The 24,271-nt window shown below is 32.5% G+C and overlaps 1 protein-coding gene across 1 annotated transcript in view; it reads right to left on the reverse strand.

The window, feature by feature from the left end:
• LOC142317819 (uncharacterized) overlaps positions 1 to 24,271 on the reverse strand; it is a 160,965-nt gene that overhangs the window by 21,591 nt on the left and 115,103 nt on the right. Inside the window, exons 6-9 of the mRNA XM_075354368.1 lie at positions 23,038 to 23,246; positions 21,878 to 22,025; positions 14,629 to 14,725; positions 4,765 to 4,981 (exon numbers count right to left, since the gene is read on the reverse strand). Coding sequence (XP_075210483.1) covers positions 4,765 to 4,981; positions 14,629 to 14,725; positions 21,878 to 22,025; positions 23,038 to 23,246 — 671 coding nt within the window. The remainder of the gene's footprint in view (positions 1 to 4,764; positions 4,982 to 14,628; positions 14,726 to 21,877; positions 22,026 to 23,037; positions 23,247 to 24,271) is intronic.

The following is a 24,271-nucleotide window of genomic DNA, read 5'->3' on the forward strand; positions in this document are numbered from 1 at the left end:
ATTAAACAGATTCAAAGGAAGAGTTCGAATCTGACAAAATTATTTTTCCAGATTGCATAACTTTGTTTTAAGAATCAATTGTTGAAAACAGTTTTAAGTAAATGAGTTGTTATTTCACTCACAATAAAATATAATGCTATTAGACTGGCAATTAGAGAAGTAATAGCAATATAACATTTAATAAGGCCAGCATTTTGGTTTTTAAAATGTGAAATCACCAAAATAGGTAGTTTTTCATTAAAATGTATTTTAGGAGCAGAATAATTTGATAAATAAACTGAGGTTGCTTCACAATGTTGAGTATTGTTTTATACTTTTTGTCAAAGCAATAATATTTTATACGCTATAACATGTTTAGTAACAATGCTAATAACTTTTTATTAATGTAGATATAAAAAAATATATTATTATATTATTATAATATTGATTATTCTAAAGTCAATATTTGTAAGACCCATATTCCTCTACACCAATATATTGTATTTTTATAATCAAAGACCAACTTGAACAACACAAGTACAGAATTAATTGAATAATAGGTCTTTTAAAACTAGTAGTAGTAGTTTTCAGACAGTATATGAAAATGACACTCTTATAAAAGGGGCAACAGATGGCAGCACATTTTTAGATAAAAGTAGATATAATCATAATGTATATAAATTCAAATCCACTCAGTAATGTAACACTGGCTGGCCAGGTTACATAGTATAAATTTTCTATTTATTTTATTTTTATATTTAATTTTTTTTTTTTTTTGTCTTCAGTCATTTGACTGGTTTGATGCAACTCTCCAAGATTCCCTATCTAGTGCTAGTCGTTTCATTTCAGTATACCCTCTACATCCTACATCTCTAACAATTTGTTTTACATATTCCAAACGTGGCCTGTCTACACAATTTTTTCCTTCTACCTGTCCTTCCAATATTAAAGCGACTATTCCAGGATGCCTTAGAATGTGGACTATAAGTCTGTCTCTTCTTTTAACTATATTTTTCCAAATGCTTCTTTCTTCATCTATTTGCCGCAATACCTCTTCGTTTGTCACTTTATCCACCCATCTGATTTTTAACATTCTCCTATTGCACCACATTTCAAAAGCTTCTAATCTTTTCTTCTCAGATACTCCGATCGTTCAAGTTTCACTTCCATATAAAGCGACACTCCAAACACATACTTTCAAAAATTTTTTCCTGAAATTTAAATTAATTTTTGATGTAAACAAATTACATTTCTGACTGAAGGCTCATTTCGCTTGTGCTATTCGGCATTTTATATCGCTCCTGCTTCATCCATCTTTAGTAATTCTACTTCACAAATAACAAAATTCTTCTACCTCCATAATATTTTCTCCTCCTATTTTCACATTCAGTGGTCCATCTTTGTTATTTCTACTACATTTCATTACTTTTGTTTTGTTCTTGTTTATTTTCATGCAATAGTTCTTGCGTAGGACTTCATCTATGCCATTCATTGTTTCTTCTAAATCCTTTTTACTCTCGGCTAGAACTACTATATCATCAGCAAATCGTAGCATCTTTATCTTTTCACCTTGTACTGTTACTCCGAATCTAAATTGTTCTTTAACATCATTAACCGCTAGTTCCATGTAAAGATTAAAAAGTAACGGAGATAGGGAACGTCCTTGTCGGACTCCCTTTCTTATTACGGCTTCTTTCTTATGTTCTTCGATTATTACTGTTGCTGTTTGGTTCCTGTACATGTTAGCAATTGTTCTTCTATCTCTATATTTGAACCCTAATTTTTCTAAAATGCTGAACATTTTATTCCAGTCAACGTTATCGAATGCCTTTTCTAAGTCTATAAACACCAAGTATATTGGTTTGTTTTTCTTTAATCTTCCTTCTACTATTAATCTGAGGCCTAAAATTGCTTCTCTTGTCCCTATACTTTTCCTGAAACCAAATTGGTCTTCTCCTAACACTTCTTCCACTCTCCTCTCAATTCTTCTGTATAGAATTCTAGTTAAGATTTTTGATGCATGACTAATTAAACTAATTGTTCTATATTCTTCACATTTATCTGTCCCTGCTTTCTTTAATATCATGACTATAACACTTTTTTTGAAGTCTGACGGAACTTCCCCTTTTTCATAAATATTACACACCAGTTTGTATAATCTATCAATCGCTTCCTCACCTGCACTGCGCAGTAATTCTACAGGTATTCCGTCTATTCCAGGAGCCTTTCTGCCATTTAAATCTTTTAATGCTCTCTTAAATTCAGATCTCAGTATTGTTTCTCCCATTTCATCCTCCTCAACTTCCTCTTCTTCCTCTATAACACCATTTTCTATTCATTTCCTCCGTATAACTCTTCAATATATTCCACCCGTCTATCGACTTTACCTTTCATATTATATATTGGTGTACCATCTTTGTTTAACACATTATTAGATTTTAATTTATGTACCCCAAAATTTTCCTTAACTTTCCTGTATGCTCTGTCTATTTTACCAATGTTCATTTCTCTTTCCACTTCTGAACACTTTTCTTTAATCCACTCTTCTTTCGCTAGTTTGCACTTCCTGTTTATAGCATTTCTTAATTGTCGATAGTTCCTTTTACTTTCTTCATCACTAGCATTCTTATATTTTCTATGTTCATCCATCAGCTGCAATATATCGTCTGAAACCCAAGGTTTATTACCAGTTCTCTTTATTCCGCCTAAGTTCGCTTCTGCTGATTTAAGAATTTCCTTTTTAACATTCTCCCATTCTTCTTCTACATTTTCTACCTTATCTTTTTTACTCAGACCTCTTGCTATGTCCTCCTCAAAAATCTTTTTTACCTCCTCTTCCTCAAGCTTCTCTAAATTCCACAGATTCATCTGACACCTTTTCTTCAGGTTTTTAAACCCCAATCTACATTTCATTATCACCAAATTATGGTCGCTATCAATGTCTGCTCCAGGGTAAGTTTTGCAGTCAATGAGTTGATTTCTAAATCTTTGCTTAACCATGATATAATCTATCTGATACCTTGCAGTATCGCCTGGCTTTTTCCAAGTGTATATTCTTCTATTATGATTTTTAAATTGGGTGTTAGCAATTACTAAATTATACTTCGTGCAAAACTCTATAAGTAGGTCCCCTCTTTCATTCCTTTTGCCCAGCCCGTATTCACCCACTATATTTCCTTCCTTGCCTTTTCCAATGCTTGCATTCCAATCTCCAACTATTATTAAATTTTCATCTCCTTTTATGTTTAATTGCTTCATCAATCTCTTCGTATACACACTCTACCTCATAATCATCATGGGTGCTTGTAGGCATATAGACGTTAACAATCGTTGTCGGTTTAGGTTTTGATTTTATCCTTATTACAATGATTCTATCGCTATGCGTTTTGAAATACTCTACTCTCTTCCCTATCTTCTTGTTCATTATGAAACCTACTCCTGCCTGCCCATTATTTGAAGCTGAGTTAATTATTCTAAAATCACCTGACCAAAAGTCGCCTTCCTCTTCTCACCAAACCTCACTAATTCCTACTACATCCACATTTATCCTATCCATTTCCCTTTTTAAATTTTCTAGCCTACCAACCTTTTTTAAACTTCTAACATTCCACGCTCCGACTCGTAGAATGTTATTTTTTAATTTTCTGGTGACCCCTTCCTTAGTAGTCCCCACCCGGAGATCCGAACGGGGGACTAGTTTACCTCCGAAATATTTTACCAAGGAAGGCGCCTCCATCATTGCTATATGAAAATGCAGGGAGCCACATTTTCTTGGAAAAAAAGCAGCTGTAGTTTTCCATTGCTTTCAGCTGCTCAGTACTCAGAGGACTGGGTGATGTTGATATGGCTGTTTAAGTCATCCTGACTCACGCCCCTAACAACTACTGAAAGAGCTGCTGCCCTCGTTCAGGAATCATTCATTAGTCTGGCTCTCAACAGATACCTCTCCGATATGGTTGCACCTTCGGTCCAGCTACTCTGTATCACTGAGCACTCAAACCCCCTCACCAATGGCAAGGTCTCATGATTCATAGAAATTTAATTTTTATTTTAAATAATTTTTTAATTATTACGTCATATATATATATATATATATATATATATATATATATATATATATGTAGCTATTTTATTTAATTGACTTCATAGGTTTTTGTATATATGATTGTAATTTTAATTTTAATAAAAAAATTTTTATGTTTGATAGGTAATTTTAAATAAATATATCTTATATACAACTGATGATGTGGGATCTCGTGAAAGTGCTTTTGGAATAAAAAATAAGGTAAGTGTCATTTTATTTATTTTGTAATTCTATAGCTGGGTTGCTCAAGTTGGTTTTTGTTTATAAAAATATTGTAATGTTATATAATTGTAATAGGTATTATATTACTATATGATATATAAAATTTAAAATTAAAAAAACCATGAATAACTGATATTACTGTAGAAGAAGTAATAGTGTACCAATGAGTGTAGTGTAATTCAATGAAAAATAAAAATATAGTTAGCATTATAAGGTACATTTTTAATTTATTTATCAAATTCATAATTCTTATTCATTTGCTAGAGAATCCTGGTGTAAACATACACACTAAATAAATTGTATTAATGTCAGTCATGAATGTATTTTTTTCTTAAATTGAACTTTTTTCTTATAATACAGCATAGAACATTCTATCAAAACATTTAACTACTTTTTTCATAAATCCAAGATAAAACATAAAATAAAAAGTTTAAAAAGAATAAATAACTTACTCTCAAAGATGTAATATTTTTTGGCACATCATAATTGTCATAAGGATTAACATTTTGTAAAGGAGAAGCTCTATGTGAACAAGAACACGTGGGAGGTTGCTGAGGAGTAGGTAAAGGCATTGGAGGTTTCTTGGATTTTTTCTTTAAAGGAGATGAATTTTGATTGGGAATAAGTTGTAGAGGCTTTGGAGGTCTTGTTGGTGGGCAGAAATGGCACCTTTCAAATGCGTTTCCAAATGAAGACCTAAAAATTAACAAACAGAGATTTTTATTACCATGCAGTAACAGTGATATGTTAACATTATATAATTTAATGTATAAAAAAAAATTATTATTTTACTATACTGAACTTTATTACCAGAGATTGGGTGATACTATACCTCACATAAAAACAGTTAATAACTGAAAACCTAATATTTGAATTAAATTGTGATGTCTAAATATTAGACATTAGATTAAAGATACATTAACATTAGACTAAAGATACTTAGTACATGTTCATAATTACACTACTGACAGAGTGAAATCTAAATGAAGCCAAACAATATAATATGTATAAGAAAAATTGTAATTATTCAGGAAAATAATTATATTAATAAACACTTTTATTGTTCTTTTTTGGTCCACAAAACTTTTTTCTAAGTTTATTTTTCTTTATGTTTGGCATGAACAGACTGAGAATTAATAATTTGTAGAGAATTTAATTTTTACTTAATTGATACAAATAATTAAGTCAACAAAAATAAATAAGATGAAAAAAATTGTGCTTTTATTAAAAGTTAGAGATTAAATTTTAAATGAAGATTAAAATTACACAAAATCATAAATCTCATTTAAATAAATAAAAACTATTTTACTTTATTGACATAAGCTTTGTTTATATCTGTGATGAAAGTAATAAAATTTTAAACTTCTTTTGTAAAAACTAAATATATAAGTGTGGTAGTAAATCAGGTGAATTGGCTACACTAGATTCAATCTATACTATTGATGAGTGTCATTGATGCATTGTGAATCATGCTTTTCAAGATTTCCAGTACAACCCACATGAGACACAGATTTTACTTATTGACAAAATAAGTAAACTTTTTATTTTTGGTCAATTATAATTTCTCAAAGATTACACAATAAGGTGCTTCAGTGTCAAAATGATGTCTGGTAAAGTTCATCATTTAGAATTATAGAAGTGTATTTCTTTGAACAAGATGTTGGGCATGCAGTTACAGTAAATCTACAATACCATGTTAGCATACTAAAAAATCTTTTCCTTTAGTCTGAATTACCGCATTGTACTCATAATCAAAAAACATTATTTCTATTAGTTAGTGCTGTGAGCCACTCTTCAAGGGCTTCCTTGACAGTTGTAAGGAAATTGTTTACTAATCATGTCACCTAGAAGAGTGGGATATTCTGTGACTCACAAGATCATCAAATTTGTCTGCATGTAATTTTTCCCTTTGCAGGTTCTTGAAATCACATATTTTCCAAACATTGCTTACCTCTACTCAACCTCCAGGACCTAAAAGAACATAACTTATGGTCAGTATAGGATGGTGAAGGAGGTGACAAGGTTCACTCATATTTTAGAAGTATAAGACTCAGTAACCCTCCTCACCTTAGTATTCATCCTGATTCCTAATAATACTTCTATTACAACTTTTATTTCAATTCCTCAAGAGTTCACACATTCGCAAAGACTTTCCACACCTTAGCAAAGTTTTATACATTGTTAATACTTATGAAATTTTGTTACAGAATCTCATGTTAACAGTTGTGGGCTTATTTTCTACAATGGTTTGGATTTTGAGACAGGTACACTATTTACTATTGTAATTTATCTTGTTTTTATTTGCAACTGTTATTAGTAGGAAAAAATTAATTCTATCCAAAATATTTTAAATACAAATCCTCAGGTCAAGTTGAAATTGAAAGAGCTGAGCCAACAAAACTAAACCACAAAATAAACGATTACAGAAAGAATATTAAAACAAAACTAATTTTAGTAGAAACTTCAGTCAGAATATAATGCAGCCTGTTGGTTATACAAAGGCAGAATTAAAAACATGTTTTTTGAGTTTAGTTGAGAAACCAAATAGCTGTTTAAGGATTGTAATCAATGTTATAGAATTAAAAAATTCCAATTTCCAAGAAAAAACCCAAGTTAAACAAGATGCATTTAACAAATTAGTATTAAATTTACTATATTAGGGAAGATAGCAACTGGCATTTATTATTGTTAAGTGCCAGTTGGAAAGTTTTTTCAGGTTAAAGAAAAAAGAGTTTAGTTAAAATATGCCTAAAAATTGCTAAATTATGGGTGTAGCAACAAAATTAAATTATGAATGCAAGGAAAGATGCAGTGGAATTGTTATGTAACCTTGGTTCTTAACAATTGGCCATAATAATGTTGGATGGGTAATTTCAGTAAATATGTAGTAATCATTGCCTACTGAGACGACAGTGAATTGTAAATGTGAGTTATCATGCATACAGCACAAAAGAATGCATATTCATTCTAGGTCAGTGTTTCTCAACCTGGGGTCACAGTGATATGAAAGGGGGATTGTGAAATTAGCCTACAACTTTATATGTAAACATTTCATGAGAAAAAAATTTTACTTACATTTATCTTTACACATGTAAAGATAATAGATTAATGAGATAGTTGTGATTGTTTTTCACTTTAAGTTTCTCCTAATGTGGAACTATCCAAAAGCAAATTGTTTTTAAGTGATAAAAGACAATTCCTACATTTAGTTTTTGGTGCAACCATAGATGAAAAATCTTTTTTTCAGAGGTATGATGTGGTGAAAGGGATTAATATTTTCAATACTTCTGTGACTAAGATTCAATATTCACTTTGATAAGCAAGCCAAAACATATCTAAATCTTCAGATGTGAAATGTTGTTGTAATGTTTTTACTGGCAGACATTTCAATGAGCTGGTTGTGAATCTCAATCAGTAACTTAGCAGCTGCAACAACATTTTCACTAAATGGATTCAATACCAATCCCTTTCAAAAGAAGAGATTTTTCTGTTTGCCATTTCATTGCATAGTTTAGCAAACAGCCTATTCTGTAATTGTCAATATTTATTAAAATTAACCATTTTTACAGATTTCCAAAGAATTTGTTTAAGATTCTCCAGCATACTTTTTGTAGCAAGAGCCACAAGCTGCTTTCTTCACAAACACTTTTTGTAGCCACAAAAAGTGTCTGAAAGAATGCTTTCAGAATGCAGTGGATGCATTCCATTGGTATAACACAATTTTTTAATTTTTTCAGAAATCCACTGTTGTTTCCTGTTATCGCCTTTATATCATCACTACATACTGCAATATATTTTGTCCAATCTGTGTTACAGTTTTTAGTAGCTTCATTAAAAATACCAAAAACAGATTGTCTTGTTGCATCACCAGGCACTGGCTTGAAAAACAACATATTTTTTTTGACTGATCTCTGCTTATTTCATTCAAGCTTAACATAAGAACTGAGTAATGTTTGCCACATCTGTTGATTCATGAAACTGCTTAATAAAAATTTCACTTGAACTCTCTAGCTGAATTATCTGATCATGAAGATCAGCAGCCATGTCATTGATTTGCCTTCATATTGTGTCGTTAAAAAGTGGAATTTTTCATTCAATTTTTTTGCTTCTTTCGTGCCTAATGAAACACTGATCATATCAACTGCACCAGGCAATATAAGGTTTTCTGCGATTGTACAGGGTTTGGACATCTAGTTACTCTTAATGCTACAAGATAAGATTTACAATAGAAGCTTGTTGATTTCTCAAAGTATGTCATTTTCTTTTGAAAAATTCCAAGGGTTTGGACATCTAGTTACTCTTAATGCTACAAGATAAGATTTACAATAGAAGCTTGTTGATTTCTCAAAGTATGTCATTTTCTTTTGAAAAATTCCAAGGGTTTGCTGTTATGATTCGGATGTTTATTTTTCAAGTGTTGAATTAATTCTGATCGCTTCATGTTTTCATAGGAGAGTACTTAAAAGCAAACAATGTACTATGGCTTACCACCCAATGAGGTAAAACTGTAATTTAAATAACTCTCTTTGTACAATCTTATCTTTTTACCAATGAATTCATTGGAAGTAGATGGCTCACTTCATTTTTTCATAAATTTATACATTTTGCATAAGAATCTAATTGAAAAAAAAAACAATTACAACATTTGAACACACACTAGTAAACCAAAACCTCGATTATTATTTTCACTGAAACTATGCTTTTAAGTACTTAATAAAGATGCATGCTTCGCATTCAAAATTAAACTGATATTCTGCAATCCCTTACTCATCTTTTATACTGCTGACAGCATGATGTGTTAAAAAATATCATATGGATGTTCAAACATGATGCTCTCACGGTAAACATTATGCAAGCAGATCAAATTACAAGGAGTATGTACACATCAAGCAGGAACCTGTAAATTGCTCATGTTTAAACACTTCATTCATGCATGTTCATACTGTCGCTATCAATGCAGCTAAATAGTTTTAACTAGCTTTCATTGGGTTAGGGTTGGGAGGTCGCGAAATATTCATTATATTATTTTTTACTTTTTGGGGGTTGTGGAGCTAAAAAGGTTGAGAATCATTGTTTTGCTTTATTGTCATATATGGTCATTCAAGAATGATTTGCAACTGAATTTCCTGGCTCTCCACTATCTGATAAGAGAGCTGTTAAATGAATTTTGAGAATTCTACATCATTAAGAAAGAATAAATATAAGCCACCAAAACTCTATAAACAGCAGCATAAAAGAGTGTTTGAAATTCATAATACTAAATTGTCTACTGGTATCATTCTGAAAAATGGAGTTACATGTCTACTTCAAACCTGGAAATGTGCAATGTGACTTAATACATTCCAATTGTGCCTCTACCACATAACATTGGGCCAGGCATTGTTTTTGGCATTGTCAGCAAGCACTGACTTGTCAAAGTATCTTTCTTGTAAGTGGTTGGCTGATTTTGTTCAAGATGGAGTTGGTATTCCAGATAACGCTTTAGAATATCCAAGACCATAATGAGAAACTTTCCTACAACTGTTAAAGTAGGGTGCACTTTAAAAAAATTGTGGTCTACCTTTTTTTGACAGGGGTATTCCATTTTAATTCAACAAATGATCAGTGCATCACTATTTTTGATTTTAATGATATTTGGTGTAGGAAGACTGATTTTATGCGTCTGGAAAATGTTTCATTGAGAAATAGATATTATCATTACTCAACTTTAATGTGAATTTTTGTAGACCACTTTACAGTACAGAAGGTAAGAAGGACTGACTTCATTTATGATCAGATAAATGCCATGCCTGTTTACCTAAATTATTTATATTATTAAATAATAAATTATTTAAAACTCCCCTAGCTTTGAAACCATGAGCAAAAGATCCTTCAAAAGAAATCTTATTTTTGTAATGAATTAAATTTAGTGATCTGGTCTCTGGGAATTGCAGTAATCCTGAAGAAAATGATGGTAGCAATTAAATTATGACTTTTCATGGTTTTAGTTACCACAAGCAATAGTCTTTAAATTTTAAAGGAAAAAGAATAACATAAATTAATAAAGAACACAAGATTTGAAGTAACAAGTTTTAAAAATGTTTTATAATGGATTGAGCAAAGTTGTAACTCTCAAATGACTGCTTGCATTTCATTGTGTTAATGTAAAAAATCTGCTTAATACTACTTTAAAATGTAAAATCACTGATTAATATTCGAGGTACAGGAATTTATCAAAGAATAATTTTTTTTTCTGGGTACACAATGAGATACATTATCAGTGCCCAGACATAAAATTGCCAAAGTAAATTATCAAAAATTCTAATTTACTTAAAATTTAAAATAGTTGAAAATGCCTGTATAGAATGCTAGGTTTGAAATCAAACCAAAATAAAAACAATATTAAAAATCTAGCATGAAAAATAAGACAGAAACAAGAAAGTTTTAATCAAATGTTTGAATACCACATGCACGGCTTAAGAAATGGTAACACATTAGACAATATCTTTAGTTGGCAGTCACAGTGAACACCAATGAGTGCATCAGTCTGAGTAATCAGAATCCATGAGTGAGCCTTGTCAAACCAAAATAAAAACAATATTAAAAATCTAGCATGAAAAATAAGACAGAAACAAGAAAGTTTTAATCAAATGTTTGAATACCACATGCACGGCTTAAGAAATGGTAACACATTAGACAATATCTTTAGTTGGCAGTCACAGTGAACACCAATGAGTGCATCAGTCTGAGTAATCAGAATCCATGAGTGAGCCTTGTGTGCCCTATATGCAAATGGCAATTAATAATCTCATCACAACAGTTATTCCTTCTTGAGGTCCACATGCTATTCTTAACTGGATGAAGTTTATTGTTGATGGGAGTATTCCATTCACTTTGCCACTAATTATGAACCACCCTCTTCAGAAAACAGGCAAGATTGTTAGAAACAATATGATTAGTGAAAGGGGGTTGCAAATAGGCTTCTTTTGCTGAACGATCAGCATGCTCATTGACTAAAATTCCATTATGACTAAGAATCCAGCAGAAGCTCATGGTTGTGTTATGCTAAGGCATTTCAGAGATAACTGACTATATGTCACACACAGTAAGGTGTCTGGAATATACGTTACTAATCGCCTGTAAGGCACTCATGAAATTTGAGCAGTCAAGTAGGTGTCAAAGTGTTAGGCTAATTATATTTTTAAGACCTTAATAACAGCACACAGCTTTACAACAATAATGCTGATAATGCTGAGAAGGCCAAATATGTACTTTCTATTGCCAACCACAAAAGCAGAATAAAAAAAAAATAATGTTTTTAGAGCTGTCTGTGTAAAGTATAACATCAAAGAATGAAATAATTTTGAATTAAATATATTTTAAGAATATTTTTGAGATAAATCTTTGTAATATATCCAAAAATGTTCTTATGATTTTTTATGAGTGAAGAAAATTTATTATATAATAAACATGTACTGTTTATCTTACAAACTAACTGTCAGTAACTGAATGCATGATCTAACTTACACAAATAACACTGATAAATATAATTTTTGTTTCCTAACATGCAATACATGAATTTAATCTGTTTTTTGATGCTGAAAACAAATATGAACTCAGAATATTTCTATCACCCACCATTCTTGAAAATATTTAAATTTTTATTAAAGGATTTTTCATTTTTCAACATATTATTATTTAACTTTGTTAACATAATTTGTAAGCTGTAAATAAACAATATACAAAGAATTAAATCATGTCATAGTCACATGTTATGACATCAAATCTAATACTGATGAGTGAGCCTTCATGGTCAAGATTAATCATATCTGTGCAGATCAAACAAGAAGCTGAAAACACAGTTGTGTTGTTTGTATTAAGCACTGGATTTAGAAATGAATTAATTTTGTTGTCATATTGCTGTCTTAAGTTGTTAACAGTGCAGTGTTATAATGTCTCAAAATTGTGTAAATGATGTGGATGCCTTTTATTATGTATGTTGTGAGTTTACTGTAAAATCAAATAGAAAATACATTACACCATCAATTAAAAAAGCATATCATTTGTACTTTCAGTGTAACATTGGTGATCAGGATAAGACGTTGGCTCCTCATATAGTATGCACTAATTGTTCTGTGTATTTAAGAGATGGCTGAAAGGTACATGAAAGGTTTTGCTATTTTGTGTAACTATGGTTTGGTGTGAACCAAAGGATCATGTAACAAATTGTTAATTTTGTTTAAAAAGTGTGTCTGGAATTTCTAAAAAATCTAAACACACTGTAAAATAAACCTTCATTGCAATTTGCAGTCAGGCCTGTACCTCAAAGTGAAATTATTCCAGTTCCTGAGCCACCTGTGAATGTATGTTTCGAAAGCAGCGATGAAGAATCAGGCAGTCAGTACTGAAGAAGATAACAATGATTTTGATTTTGAATTATCTTCCAATAAGCCACATCTTATAACACAAGGTGAATTAAATGAGTTGGTTAAGGAATTAAATTTATCAAAAAAATCAGCTGAACTATTAGGATCAAGACAGCAAGGTTGGAATTTAGTTTTAAAAAAATACAAAAATTTCGGGCTTTCGAATTCGACAGAAAGAACTTTCTCCGTACTTTATTGAAGAGAATAATTTGGTTTATTGCACAAATATTGATGAGCTTATATTGCACTTGGACAAATTCATAAACCTGAGGACTGGCGCCTTTTCATAGATTCGGCCAAGTATAGTTTAAAAGTGGTTCTACTAAACAACTGTAACAAATATCCTTAGATACCAATCGCTTATGGTAATTATTTTAAAGAGACATATGATGGGATGAAAGACGTTCTTGAAAGAATAAATTATAAAAAATATAGCTAGAACATATGTGGTGATTTGAAAGTTAAAACTATTTTGTTAGGCATGTGGTTAGGCCAAGTACATGTTGTTTTCTTTGCAAATGGGACAGCCGAGCTAGGGATAAACATTATGTCACCAAAGAGTGGAAGAAACGAGAACTCCAAACGGGAAAAATATTATTTATGAGCCTTAGTTGAACCCTAAAATATATTTGTACCCCCTCTCCATATCAAGCTAGGACTAATGAAAAATTTTGTAAAAACAATGAAGAAGGATAATCCCGGATTTTTGTTCATCAGGCAGAAATTTCCGATTGTAAGTGAAGGAAAAATTAAAGAAGGAATATTTGTTGGTCTTCTAATAAGAGAGTTAGTCAAAGATGATGTATTTAAGTTAATGTTAAATAATATAGAAAGGGCAGCTTGGGCTTCATTTAAAGTCAAAACAAAAATCCGACAATTACCACGATATTTTTAATCAACTCCTTATTAAATACAGATCTATGGGATGTAATATGTCTTTGAAAATACATTGCCTCCACTCACATTTGGATTTTTCCCGGACAACCTGGGAGACGTAAGTGACGAACGCGGTGAACAGTTCTCGAAGATATTTCGGTGATAGAAAGCGCTATAAAGGGAAAGGAATACTAACATGATAGCCGATTATTGTTGGACATTAATTTGGGATGTGCCTGGGGCTACTTATAAAAGAAAAGCATCAGTGAAATCATTCTAACATAGGTATGGCCATGCAAAATTAAAAATTTTACAGATTTTAACTATATTTTCCCTTAATTTTTTTTTTTAAGCATAATTATGTAAATCTAAGGGTGATAGAATAGAAAAATTGTATTTACAGATCTGTAATGTACGTAAAAAAGAAATTCAAGAAATGGTATCACACTTAGAGAAATATTAAAAAACTTCCTTTTGTCTATAAGTGTAATTAATGGTTTCTTTGAACCTAGTATAATACTAACTGATGATTGTTGCTTGTCGAACCCATACTTTTAATATAATTAATTATCTTTCTGGAAAGTATCTTATATTTTTCTAAAGTTAAAACTGTTAATAGCATCCACCAAAGATTTGAATACTTTGTGGGTTGAGTCTATGTTAAAAAGGTAGTTTTATAAGAGTACTGCCACGTATATTGTACTACCAGTGTTATAAATAATACAGGTTTTTTAATAACATTAGGTTAGTTTTATTATGTCACACAAAGAGATTATGTTTTTCATATCTCAATACTGAAATACCTCATGCTTATTATAAAACATTATATTAGTATAAAAATTTAACACAAGTGAGGAGGGATCATGCATTAAATAAGTACTATTGTAGTAATTAATTTTTTTTGCTGCTAGAGCACAATTTAATTGACAGTGAATAGTTGTAACTGATACTAGTATCATGAATTACAAATTTGAAGAAGTAAATAATTTAATATTTCACACTGGCATACAAGAATATGATAAATTCCAGTATAGTGGATAAAATAAACATTTTAGCACTTACCGTGTCTCTTGAGGATTATATCGAGGAGTAGCATATTCAGCATTACAGTTTTGATTTGACCCATTGCAGGAATCTGCTTGGTTAAGTTGACAGGATACTGTTAAATTAAGAAAAAAAAATAATATAAGAGAAATTATAATTTTAATATGATTTTAACAAAAGAGATATTTACTAATTATCCATTATTTACTAATAATAAGTATAACAGTACATATATAGATTTCCACAGTTTAGAAGTTCTTACCACTTAATTTTTTTTTAAAATTTTGTTCTTACAACATCGAGTGTATGACTTAAAATGCATTTCAGTTTTAATTTTGTTCTCCAATAGTTATCTACTTATTGGAACCAAAATCCATAAACCAAATTATTTATTTTTATTGGTTTATTGTATGGGACAAATTTCTTTCATTGTATAAATATTTCTGTAATGAGGTCAACATTTATTTCTACTTTGTTATTCTACAAACTGTGTATTATAAAACAACTGTCCTTACAAATTAGTTTGGTTAAGTTTTCACATGTAAAAAGTTTATTAATCTACTGTTTCTTATTTCATCTGGTATAACATTATTCCATTCAGTAGCCCACATTAGGCCCCTGAAGACCATGAAATCAACTAAAAACGTTTCTATTGCATTTAGCCTTCGTGAGTTAAATTTGTTCAGCTTAGAAATATGTCTTACATATTAATATAAATTCATTTTAAAGTTAAATATATACATTGATTTAATATGTAATCTGTCTCCTCGCTTCCAGGTCCTTTTCTGGATAACTCCTACTACGTATCTTGGAATGGTGTTAAACTGATTTCGTTCTTCAGAATTTTAGCAATGATATTTTCCACGTTCATCTGACCTACCAGCCTTTCACACTCTTGCCGCTTATTGTCCCATCTTGGACATTCAAAAATTACATGATCCAGAGCATCCACCTCTCCACAGTATGGACAACCCTTGCTTTCAGTCCATCTCCTCATATAACGATGTGCTTGAATTGCCCTGTGGCCAGTCAGAAACTGGACAAGCCAATAACTCAACTAACCAAATCTCCTCCTGTATCACAGTGCAACACTTGGGATGAGGGTCATTTGGCTTTGCTGAAAGCATCCCACTGGGACTGCCATTCCTCTACCAACACCTCGCACGAGTTGTGCCGATCCACACCCTCGTACAACCGCCTTTTATGATCTGCTGTCATTTGCTTCAGTGGTACTAGCTCAGCCACAACCATCACCGCATCCACCGTCACCGAACTATACGCAGTGGCCACACGCAAAACTATGCGACGCTGCATATCATTCAGTAAGTGGCAATTCTGTCCTATCTGCAATGCCCTGTGTGAAGATGGTACAATAGAATCGATTCCAACACGTGGGCATACAGTCTATGCTTAAAAGTTTTCGGCCCTGTCACACTCCCCATTAGCTTACTTAACTGTTTTTCTGCTAGCAAACACACCTCTCTTGTGTGCTTTGTAAGTGATCTCCGGGTTTCCATCTATATTCCTAAGTATTTAATTGAAATTGCCCTGAGTTACCACTTGATGCTCTCTCACCTGAAGATCAATCTGGGAGAGTCTCTTTTCCAATGTTCCTGTTTTTTCTGGGCACAGTCTGTCCCTTCTCCACCATCCATTCTAGCACCTTCCCAATGGCAATTCTTACAATCTCGGTCACTTCATCCTCTGACCTTGCCGTAACCAACATCGCGAGGTCATCCGTAAAAGCAACCATAGTGACTCCCGGCAGGGAGATCCACACGAGTACCCCATGTATACATCGATGTTCCACACGATGGAACCCAGCATTGAACCCTGTGGAACACCACACATCACCTCAAAATGCATTCTCCTATCTCTTATAGTATAGGTCAAGGATTTATCCTCATGATAAACCTCCTCAACGATCGTTACACACTGCGGCTACACACTCGGATTTCAACCTGCTGCCGAAACGCTCTGTTACCACTTTATAGCACTTTCCCTAAGGGTCGCTATCGACTGCCGCCTCGAGTTTCTTCCACGCTCTTCTTTTCTTTTATTTTTGTATCTATTTCTGACCTCTACAAATTCCCTTTGGGCCTCAATCCTGTCCTCATCAACTCCTCTTACCCCTGATTTGTGATACCGACTGCGAGCCGCCCATGTAAGCTGACAGAGGATCGCCAGGTCAGCCAACCGCCAGTAAGTATGTTTCTTCTCAGGCGAGATACTATCATCCCAGATCTGCCGCACTCATCTCTAACCATCGCAATAAACTCCTCCGGCGTAACCTCATCGAGTGGTAGCTGTGAGATTGTCCTTGCAAATCTTACGCAACCAGCTACCGACATCACCTTTTTCTTGTGGGGTTTTCTATTCACTCTGCTGCTGAATTCAAAAATAATGATCCGATCATCTGACAGGCTTTCTTCATTCAGTATCTGCCACCCTTGATATGAACCCGCATGCTTCCCGTTCACGAATGCCAGTTCAAACACCGATCATGCTCGCCGTTGCTCGAATGCATCCCCTTCTCCATTTATATATTACATCCTGCAAGCAGCTACACGTTCCGCTAAGTAACCTCCGAACACTTCTTACTTACTTCCCCCCCACTGCGGCTACTTAGTGTTAGTCGCCGGCAATCAGGATGAAAAAAAAAAAAAAAAAAACATTAACATTAACATTCTCTACACTGCTGCACCACCTCTTTCAGTTGGTCCAGAAACCATACAAATTTCTCCGCTGTGGTATTTGGGGACTGGTCGTAGGACACCACTACCACATCCACCAAATCCTCCCATACATAACCGTTACCGGACCCATTTCTAACGACAGGGATCAATAGGGAAACCGATGGCTGCCACCTTCTCCCTGTCCACCAACCATTCAGGTCTATTAACTGATCTCTCATTCGGTTCCGATAATAATATAAGCGCCACATCGTTCTGGAGGGCCACCTCCCAACTTACATTGACCGAGTGTCTACTCCTGTTCGTGTTAAGTTGTATTATCTTCATTTTCTGGTCCCACGTCGACGGTTTTGTGACCCTTGGAATCACATATTGCGCACACCCTCGGGTATTCGCAATCAGCCCTCTGGTGTTCGTTTCTGCCGTAAATGAAGCATTGGTGGGGTCTATCCATACCCTTGCATCCCACCGACACATGGCCCTTTTCGCAGCACCTGTAGCAGCGGTCCTCATCCTTCCTGATGGTGGCACGGCATCGCACCCATCTAATACGTATCCTTTCCATTGTGATTTTCTTGGCTGCCCTACTAGATATGATCAGCTTGGCTGTTTGTGTTGATCCGAAGGCGGGCGCAGAGTCGTCACCCTAAACTCCTCCTTCCGACCCAGAACCACTGCCACATTGTCCGTAACAGTGCCTGCATCTGTAGTGGCGTCAATATCACTTACGTGGTGGGCAACCGTTCTACGGTCGGCCCTCGATCTAATGTTTACTTGCAAGTTTTCCGCTTTTGTTTGGAGGATGGTTCTAATCGTCTCTCTCGCCTTAACATTTTTTATCCTGATTTATAGTTCTTGTTGCCACGAAGCAATGACAAGACACCCGTGGCATCATCAGTAGAAACGCGTTCGTTCATAGACTTAAGAAATTATGCGTAGAATTTGCCTGATGCCCTAACCACCAGTGTCTTCGTTTCATTATTCTTCTGACTAACGGTAGTCGTCTTTCTTCCGGAAGCCGAACTGTCCCGTCTCATCTGAGTAATTCTTATTGGCTTATTCCTGCCCCTACCCAGATATGCTAATATTCGCCTTGCCGTGTTTCCTGTTTTATCCCCGAAGAGACTAAATACCGGGTCCTCCTACTCGCCAAGAATAATCCTAAATACCCTAAGGTAATCAGTCAAAACGACCCCTTCGCCCTCTTCGGGGTAAAACGCTGTATATGTCGCTCCTCCTACTCTTGACGATTCCTCCCCGCACAGAATGAATCCCTACATTCTTTCTCTTACTACCTGACCGCGTTTAGCTCTACCCTCTTTGATCAAAGAGGAGGCTAGAAACGAGAGTTTATCCAGTATGGCCTAACTAGTTCTGTCCGTTAAATCTATAAGGCTTACCATCTCATTCGACATCACTGGGGTACCTTTATTATCTCCGTCGAGGCCATAACTTCTGCAGGCCAACGTCGGGCCACTAAAAGTAGAAGTTCTTATCCAAAAACATAAAACAGAAATAAACACAACCAAGAAAAACTCGCCAAACTGTGTCAATCGTTCGAATCCAATAAAAACCGAAAAAACCTAATGAAAAACACCAAAAATCACAGAACTGAAAGAACATACATCTGAATAGTATGAGCTTACTAACTCGATTCCTGACAACACAGCTGTAGAGTTTTCCTGTCACGCGGCTTTTTTCTGATGCACGGCTTACACTAACATACACACGCAATTTAAAATATTTATCATTTTATTTAAATATAATATTTTCTACAACAGCTGTACGTCAGTGTTACACTAGAGCTCCTTATGGTGACTGGGTATACTATTGACGCGGTATACTACTTAGCCACTATTTTAAAGCATTTTTTGGGGTGGGGGTGCGATTTTGAATAAATTTCTTTTTGCAAATATTATTATTTTTTAATTAACAAATGTGGCTAGGAAAAATACGATCTTAATTAGGCGAAATCTCAAGATATTGAGGTGCCTCATCCCCTTGACCTTTTAAGTTGAAAATTTAATGGCATCAATGTCCCATATACAGATGGATTAATCTGACCAAGTTTGGTCAAAATCTGTCCAGTCCTTCTGGAGATATAAGGTGTGGGACACCGAACACACGTACGAACATCCGGAAAATGAACATGTGGTTTTTTGGTGTTTTGGGTTCCTTAGATGTCAAAACGTTGAGATCCAGTGTTAACCGCATATGCCCAAATTGGACCGATTACAATACTTTCCCTTCTACAGCTATAGCGTTAGACGGGAAAGTAAAATTAATATTTTATTTTTTCAGCTGATGAATATTAGAGAACTGTTTAAATAGGCCATTCTATTTTTTCAAATAGAATGGCCTATTTTTGACCCTATTTTTGACAAATGAAAAGAGCAGAAAATTTACATTTGAATATGTGGTCACACATATGACCTTGGATCTGCTTTTGAAGGTCATACGGCTAACCATCAGAGATAGTGTTATTCAATAGTGTAAAGTCAGCTATTTCGCATAGTTTGTGATATTAATGGACTGGAATATAAATATTCCAAGAATATTTTATGACGTTTAAAAACATATAACACTATCTTTGATGGATAGCCATATACCTTAAAAAAAGGTCCAAGGTAATATGTGTGACTATATATTCCAATGTAAAATCTTATATGCTCTTTTCACTGGTGGGTCAAAAATAGGTCATTACATTTAGAAATATTGTTTTAATCTTGAAATAAGGTCAAGATAATGTTCAAGATTAATGTTAAAGGTCACCATGAGGTGTTCCCCTCCAATCTGAGTAACATTTGTTTATGTAATTTTTTTTGTATTGTGCATAGTTTATGAGAAAATCGCCTGGTGCAATTAAAATGCAACATTTGAGAGTTTTACAACATTTTATTGGAAAGGGTTTGTGGGATTTAAATGTTTTTAACAAGTCTTTTTTGAAATGTTTTTAGTGTATAAGTTTTTAAGTGATTTTAAATGACAAGAACTCTTTATACCCTTGTCATTATGTGTTTCTTTTGGTCTATTTTTTTGCTGATCTTTTATTACAAGACTAGTCTACTGATTATGTCACTGGTGTTTTTAACAAGAAGGGAAAGAAATATTCTCTTTTTTCTTTTATTTTGATATGAAAAGGGGTTAATGATTGTGGCAATCGATTCCCCTAAACCTTCAAAAAAAAAAAAAATTAATCATGAAAGTACAAAAATATATTTTAAAATAATAAACCAATTTTATAAGTAGTAGGAAATTACAAATAAAAATTAAAAACAAATTCTATACTGCTTATTTCAACAATAATAAAAATCAACAATCTACAATTTTAGAGATAAAATATATTTTAGAAAGGTAAAAAAAATCATTTAAATAATCATTATTCTACTTACAATATAATTGAATTAATTTTACATTAAACTCTATGCCATATAATGATGACATTAATAATAATCCCAAACATTGTTGTATTTGATAAGTGATCACCATATCATTTTAACAATTCTTTAAAAAATGTTTTAAAGTTATTTATTTTTTCAACACTTAATTTACCTCCTTTCGTTATAGAACACACATGGAAAGATCTGTTGCAAACAATAGGTTCTAAAAATTGAAAATTGTAATAAATTCTTTGGTGACCTAGTTTAGCTTCAGTGCAAATCCTTAATGTTTTTATAATTTTCAAGTAATTAATTTGGATTCTTTATTAATTGCAAGGCCAGGACAACAACAAAATGATCTCTTCATTCATTCACTTTTAACTATTGATCAGTAATACTATATTAAGTAGCAATTACAAGGTAATTATAAATAAATCGTATACAGGCAGTCTAAGCCCTTTGTAGTGCTAAAATTTGAACTACTTCTACAACTACTGTCATAGACTTAGCTGATGTACTATTCTTAATTAAATAAACAAAAGCTTTGAACCAAAATTTGCTTCATTTACTACTTAATATAGTTATTTATATAATTTACATTTAGTGTATTTATTGCACAATTTGCAATTTTAAAATTTAAAAACATTTTCTTGAAAATACCATTTACCAGTTTAGAGAGAATACTTCTCTGGAAAACAAGATCTTAATCACAGGAAAGTACATAATGGCACAAATGTGCTGTCCCATAATCTTGTAATATATCAAAATGGGAACTTTCTGGTAAAAATTTTTAACATCAGTGTAAGTTAATTTATTGAGTAATGCGCAAAAAACTATTTACTGGGTGTCCAGTAGAGAATTCCGCAGTTTTAAATTAAATTTACTTTAATTACATTTAAAATTGCAAATTTACATGTTTTATTATATGAAATTACAAAGTTTAAAGGTTTTTATACCTCTTAATGTAAACAGTTACGCATAAAAAACTATTGGATGCTGCAAAATAAAAACTGTGTTCATTCTTGAATTCCCAGAATTCTTCTTCAGAACCCCTGATACTGCATCTAAATTTAAGTAAAATTCTGGAGAATATTAATGAATTTATATTATTCACAGAAATTCATTTAGAAATTAACTTTATATTAGATCCTAAATATTAAAAGAAATAGATAAATTAATTTTTCAAGTACATACAACTGGAACTGGGTTCCATGGTCCAAGCAGGGCTGAAGCCTGTTCCAGGTGTATTAGCTGCAGTTGATGATCGAGACATTGCTCCTAATTTGCTGATACAGCTCATACAACGTTCTAAAGTGTGTTCATTGGTCCATACTCTCCCATCCTGTAGAAAGTTTTTTGTATTCATTAAATTTTCAATCATATAAACACAAATTTTATAAAACGAGTGAATGTGTACAATTAAACATTCTTTTGTTTCAATGGTTAAAATAAAGAAAAAGGAAAAAAAAATATTTATCTACAAATAACTGATGCTTTTATTTTATTATGTGATCTACCTTTTCTGGTTTAAAAATATAAATCTGCTCTATTTATTTTTAGTTAAGATTCAAGAACGTAATTGTATTATCTGAGTGGTGAACTGTAACTATTAATTTCATTTAAACATATTACCATTTTCGGATCATTTCTTAAAAAGAAGTTTGTAAAAGTAAAATAGATTCATAATATACATATTCTGAATGTTTTATCATTCCTGCACTGTGATCTGAATTTACATCAATTTTTGCAAACCAAAAGATTTTGAAAAAAGTAGAATAAACAGAACTGGTAGCCAGTTCTCAGGTAATACTTAAGTCACTCTTTTCTTTCCAAACATAGTAGATAGATAGCAGCATGACAATGTTATTTTATTTTCAATCCACCATAACTTTAAGTCAGAAAAAAGTTGAAGCTATATTTTTAAAGTTTAAATTTTACATTAATCTATTCATAGTTTTTCTAAAACAGAAGTTTCAGATTGTTATAAATTTTTATAAACTTTAAAATTAAAAAAAAGTGCTTTACACTGCAAACATATTTTCTTGATTTTCCATTATTGCCACATAACATAGCTACAACTTATGTAATGCAAAGGTTATGTTTAAGTTGTTCTTAGGCTAAGTTGTATTAAGACAGAAAGTTTATCTACTTGTTATTTATTTATTTTCTTTAGAAACAATCAGTTGATGCTCAGTTACAATTTTATAATAATAGATAAATTTTGTAGCAAATAAAAAGTAGCAGGACTGATCAGGATTTGAAACTAGAACCTTCCCGATGAAAGGCAGAGATGATACTACTCTGCCATGGAGATTGACAATTAAAATACATTTAGAAGTATAAATATACATTACCTGATTATGTGAGTCAGTAGTATATTCTGCAACAGATGTAGTATCACCATAATCACATGTATCTGGTCTTGTTTCTGTAGATGGCCAGAGATTGTCATCATTGTTGTGACAGGATGGACAACCACAACAAAGTGCATTTTCTTGATTAGAATCTGTAGAACTTAATTCTGTAAACCTCATTTCACTTCTCATTTTCCTTGGGCTATCTGCTGTAAATTTCAACATACAACTTTATTTACAACTTGTAAGTTAACTAGAGGTTAGTTACAAAATGAGCCCTTGCCACTCACAAAATTTTTGTTGTCAAGGAACAGAAGAAACAATATTTTCTTGAAATGGAGTAAAACTTTTGAGTACTTCTAAGTAATTTTTGCATATATCTTTCTGGTGAAGGAATTTTTATATGATTCTGAAAAGTTGCAGTATCTGTACTGTATCTGCTACTAAAGCTACCATCTTAGTAGTGGAGAGCCCCAGATTAAGAAATTTTTCTAAAATGCAAATACCTTTCAGGAATTATCAAGGAAACAAATTTATTATATGTTTGATAAGGGTTCAAGAAGAAATTAGAAGTGTAAGAATATAAATAAGAAGTGTAATAAGAATATAAATATAAATAAGAAGAGTATTAAGAAAAAATAAGAAAGGTAGTGTAATATTAGCACTAAACACAACTGGAAGTTATACAATAATTGAAGAAAGGCAGGAGAGTCTAAATTTAGATGAAGCAGTAATCAATAGGATATGGAGGAAAACTGGGCACAATTATTAGTAAGGAAATTACAGGATAATTGATAGAAAAACAGATAATGAAAACACAGGAACAGAAATAAAGATAAATAAAGAAAAGAAATTTAACAGAAAGTGTAGCATAAAACTAGAAACAGAGTTATGTTAGTCATTACAGAATAAATATCCCAGAGCCTATCCCTAGATATCATGAAACCTTGTACTAAGTGAGGAAGCTTGCAAGTTTCTTAAGAAGCACGTAGCCGCACTATAGTTACTCCAATAACAATTAGGTGACATATCTCTGGGTGCTAATAAAGAATAGGTCATTAGAGACTATTATGACATTTTTCTTGTCAACAAATAGAATATTAATTAGAGCAATATTACCTCAAATTTTTAAAATGGAATTATAATAATATGAATGATGGTTATGGTATGCTATAAACAGTGTAAAGACATTTTTTTTTTTTTAATAACTTCAATCTCTAACTCAACTAAAATA

The sequence above is a fragment of the Lycorma delicatula genome, chromosome 1 (genome assembly GCF_047948215.1).
Source record: "Lycorma delicatula isolate Av1 chromosome 1, ASM4794821v1, whole genome shotgun sequence".
NCBI lineage: Eukaryota > Metazoa > Arthropoda > Insecta > Hemiptera > Fulgoridae > Lycorma > Lycorma delicatula.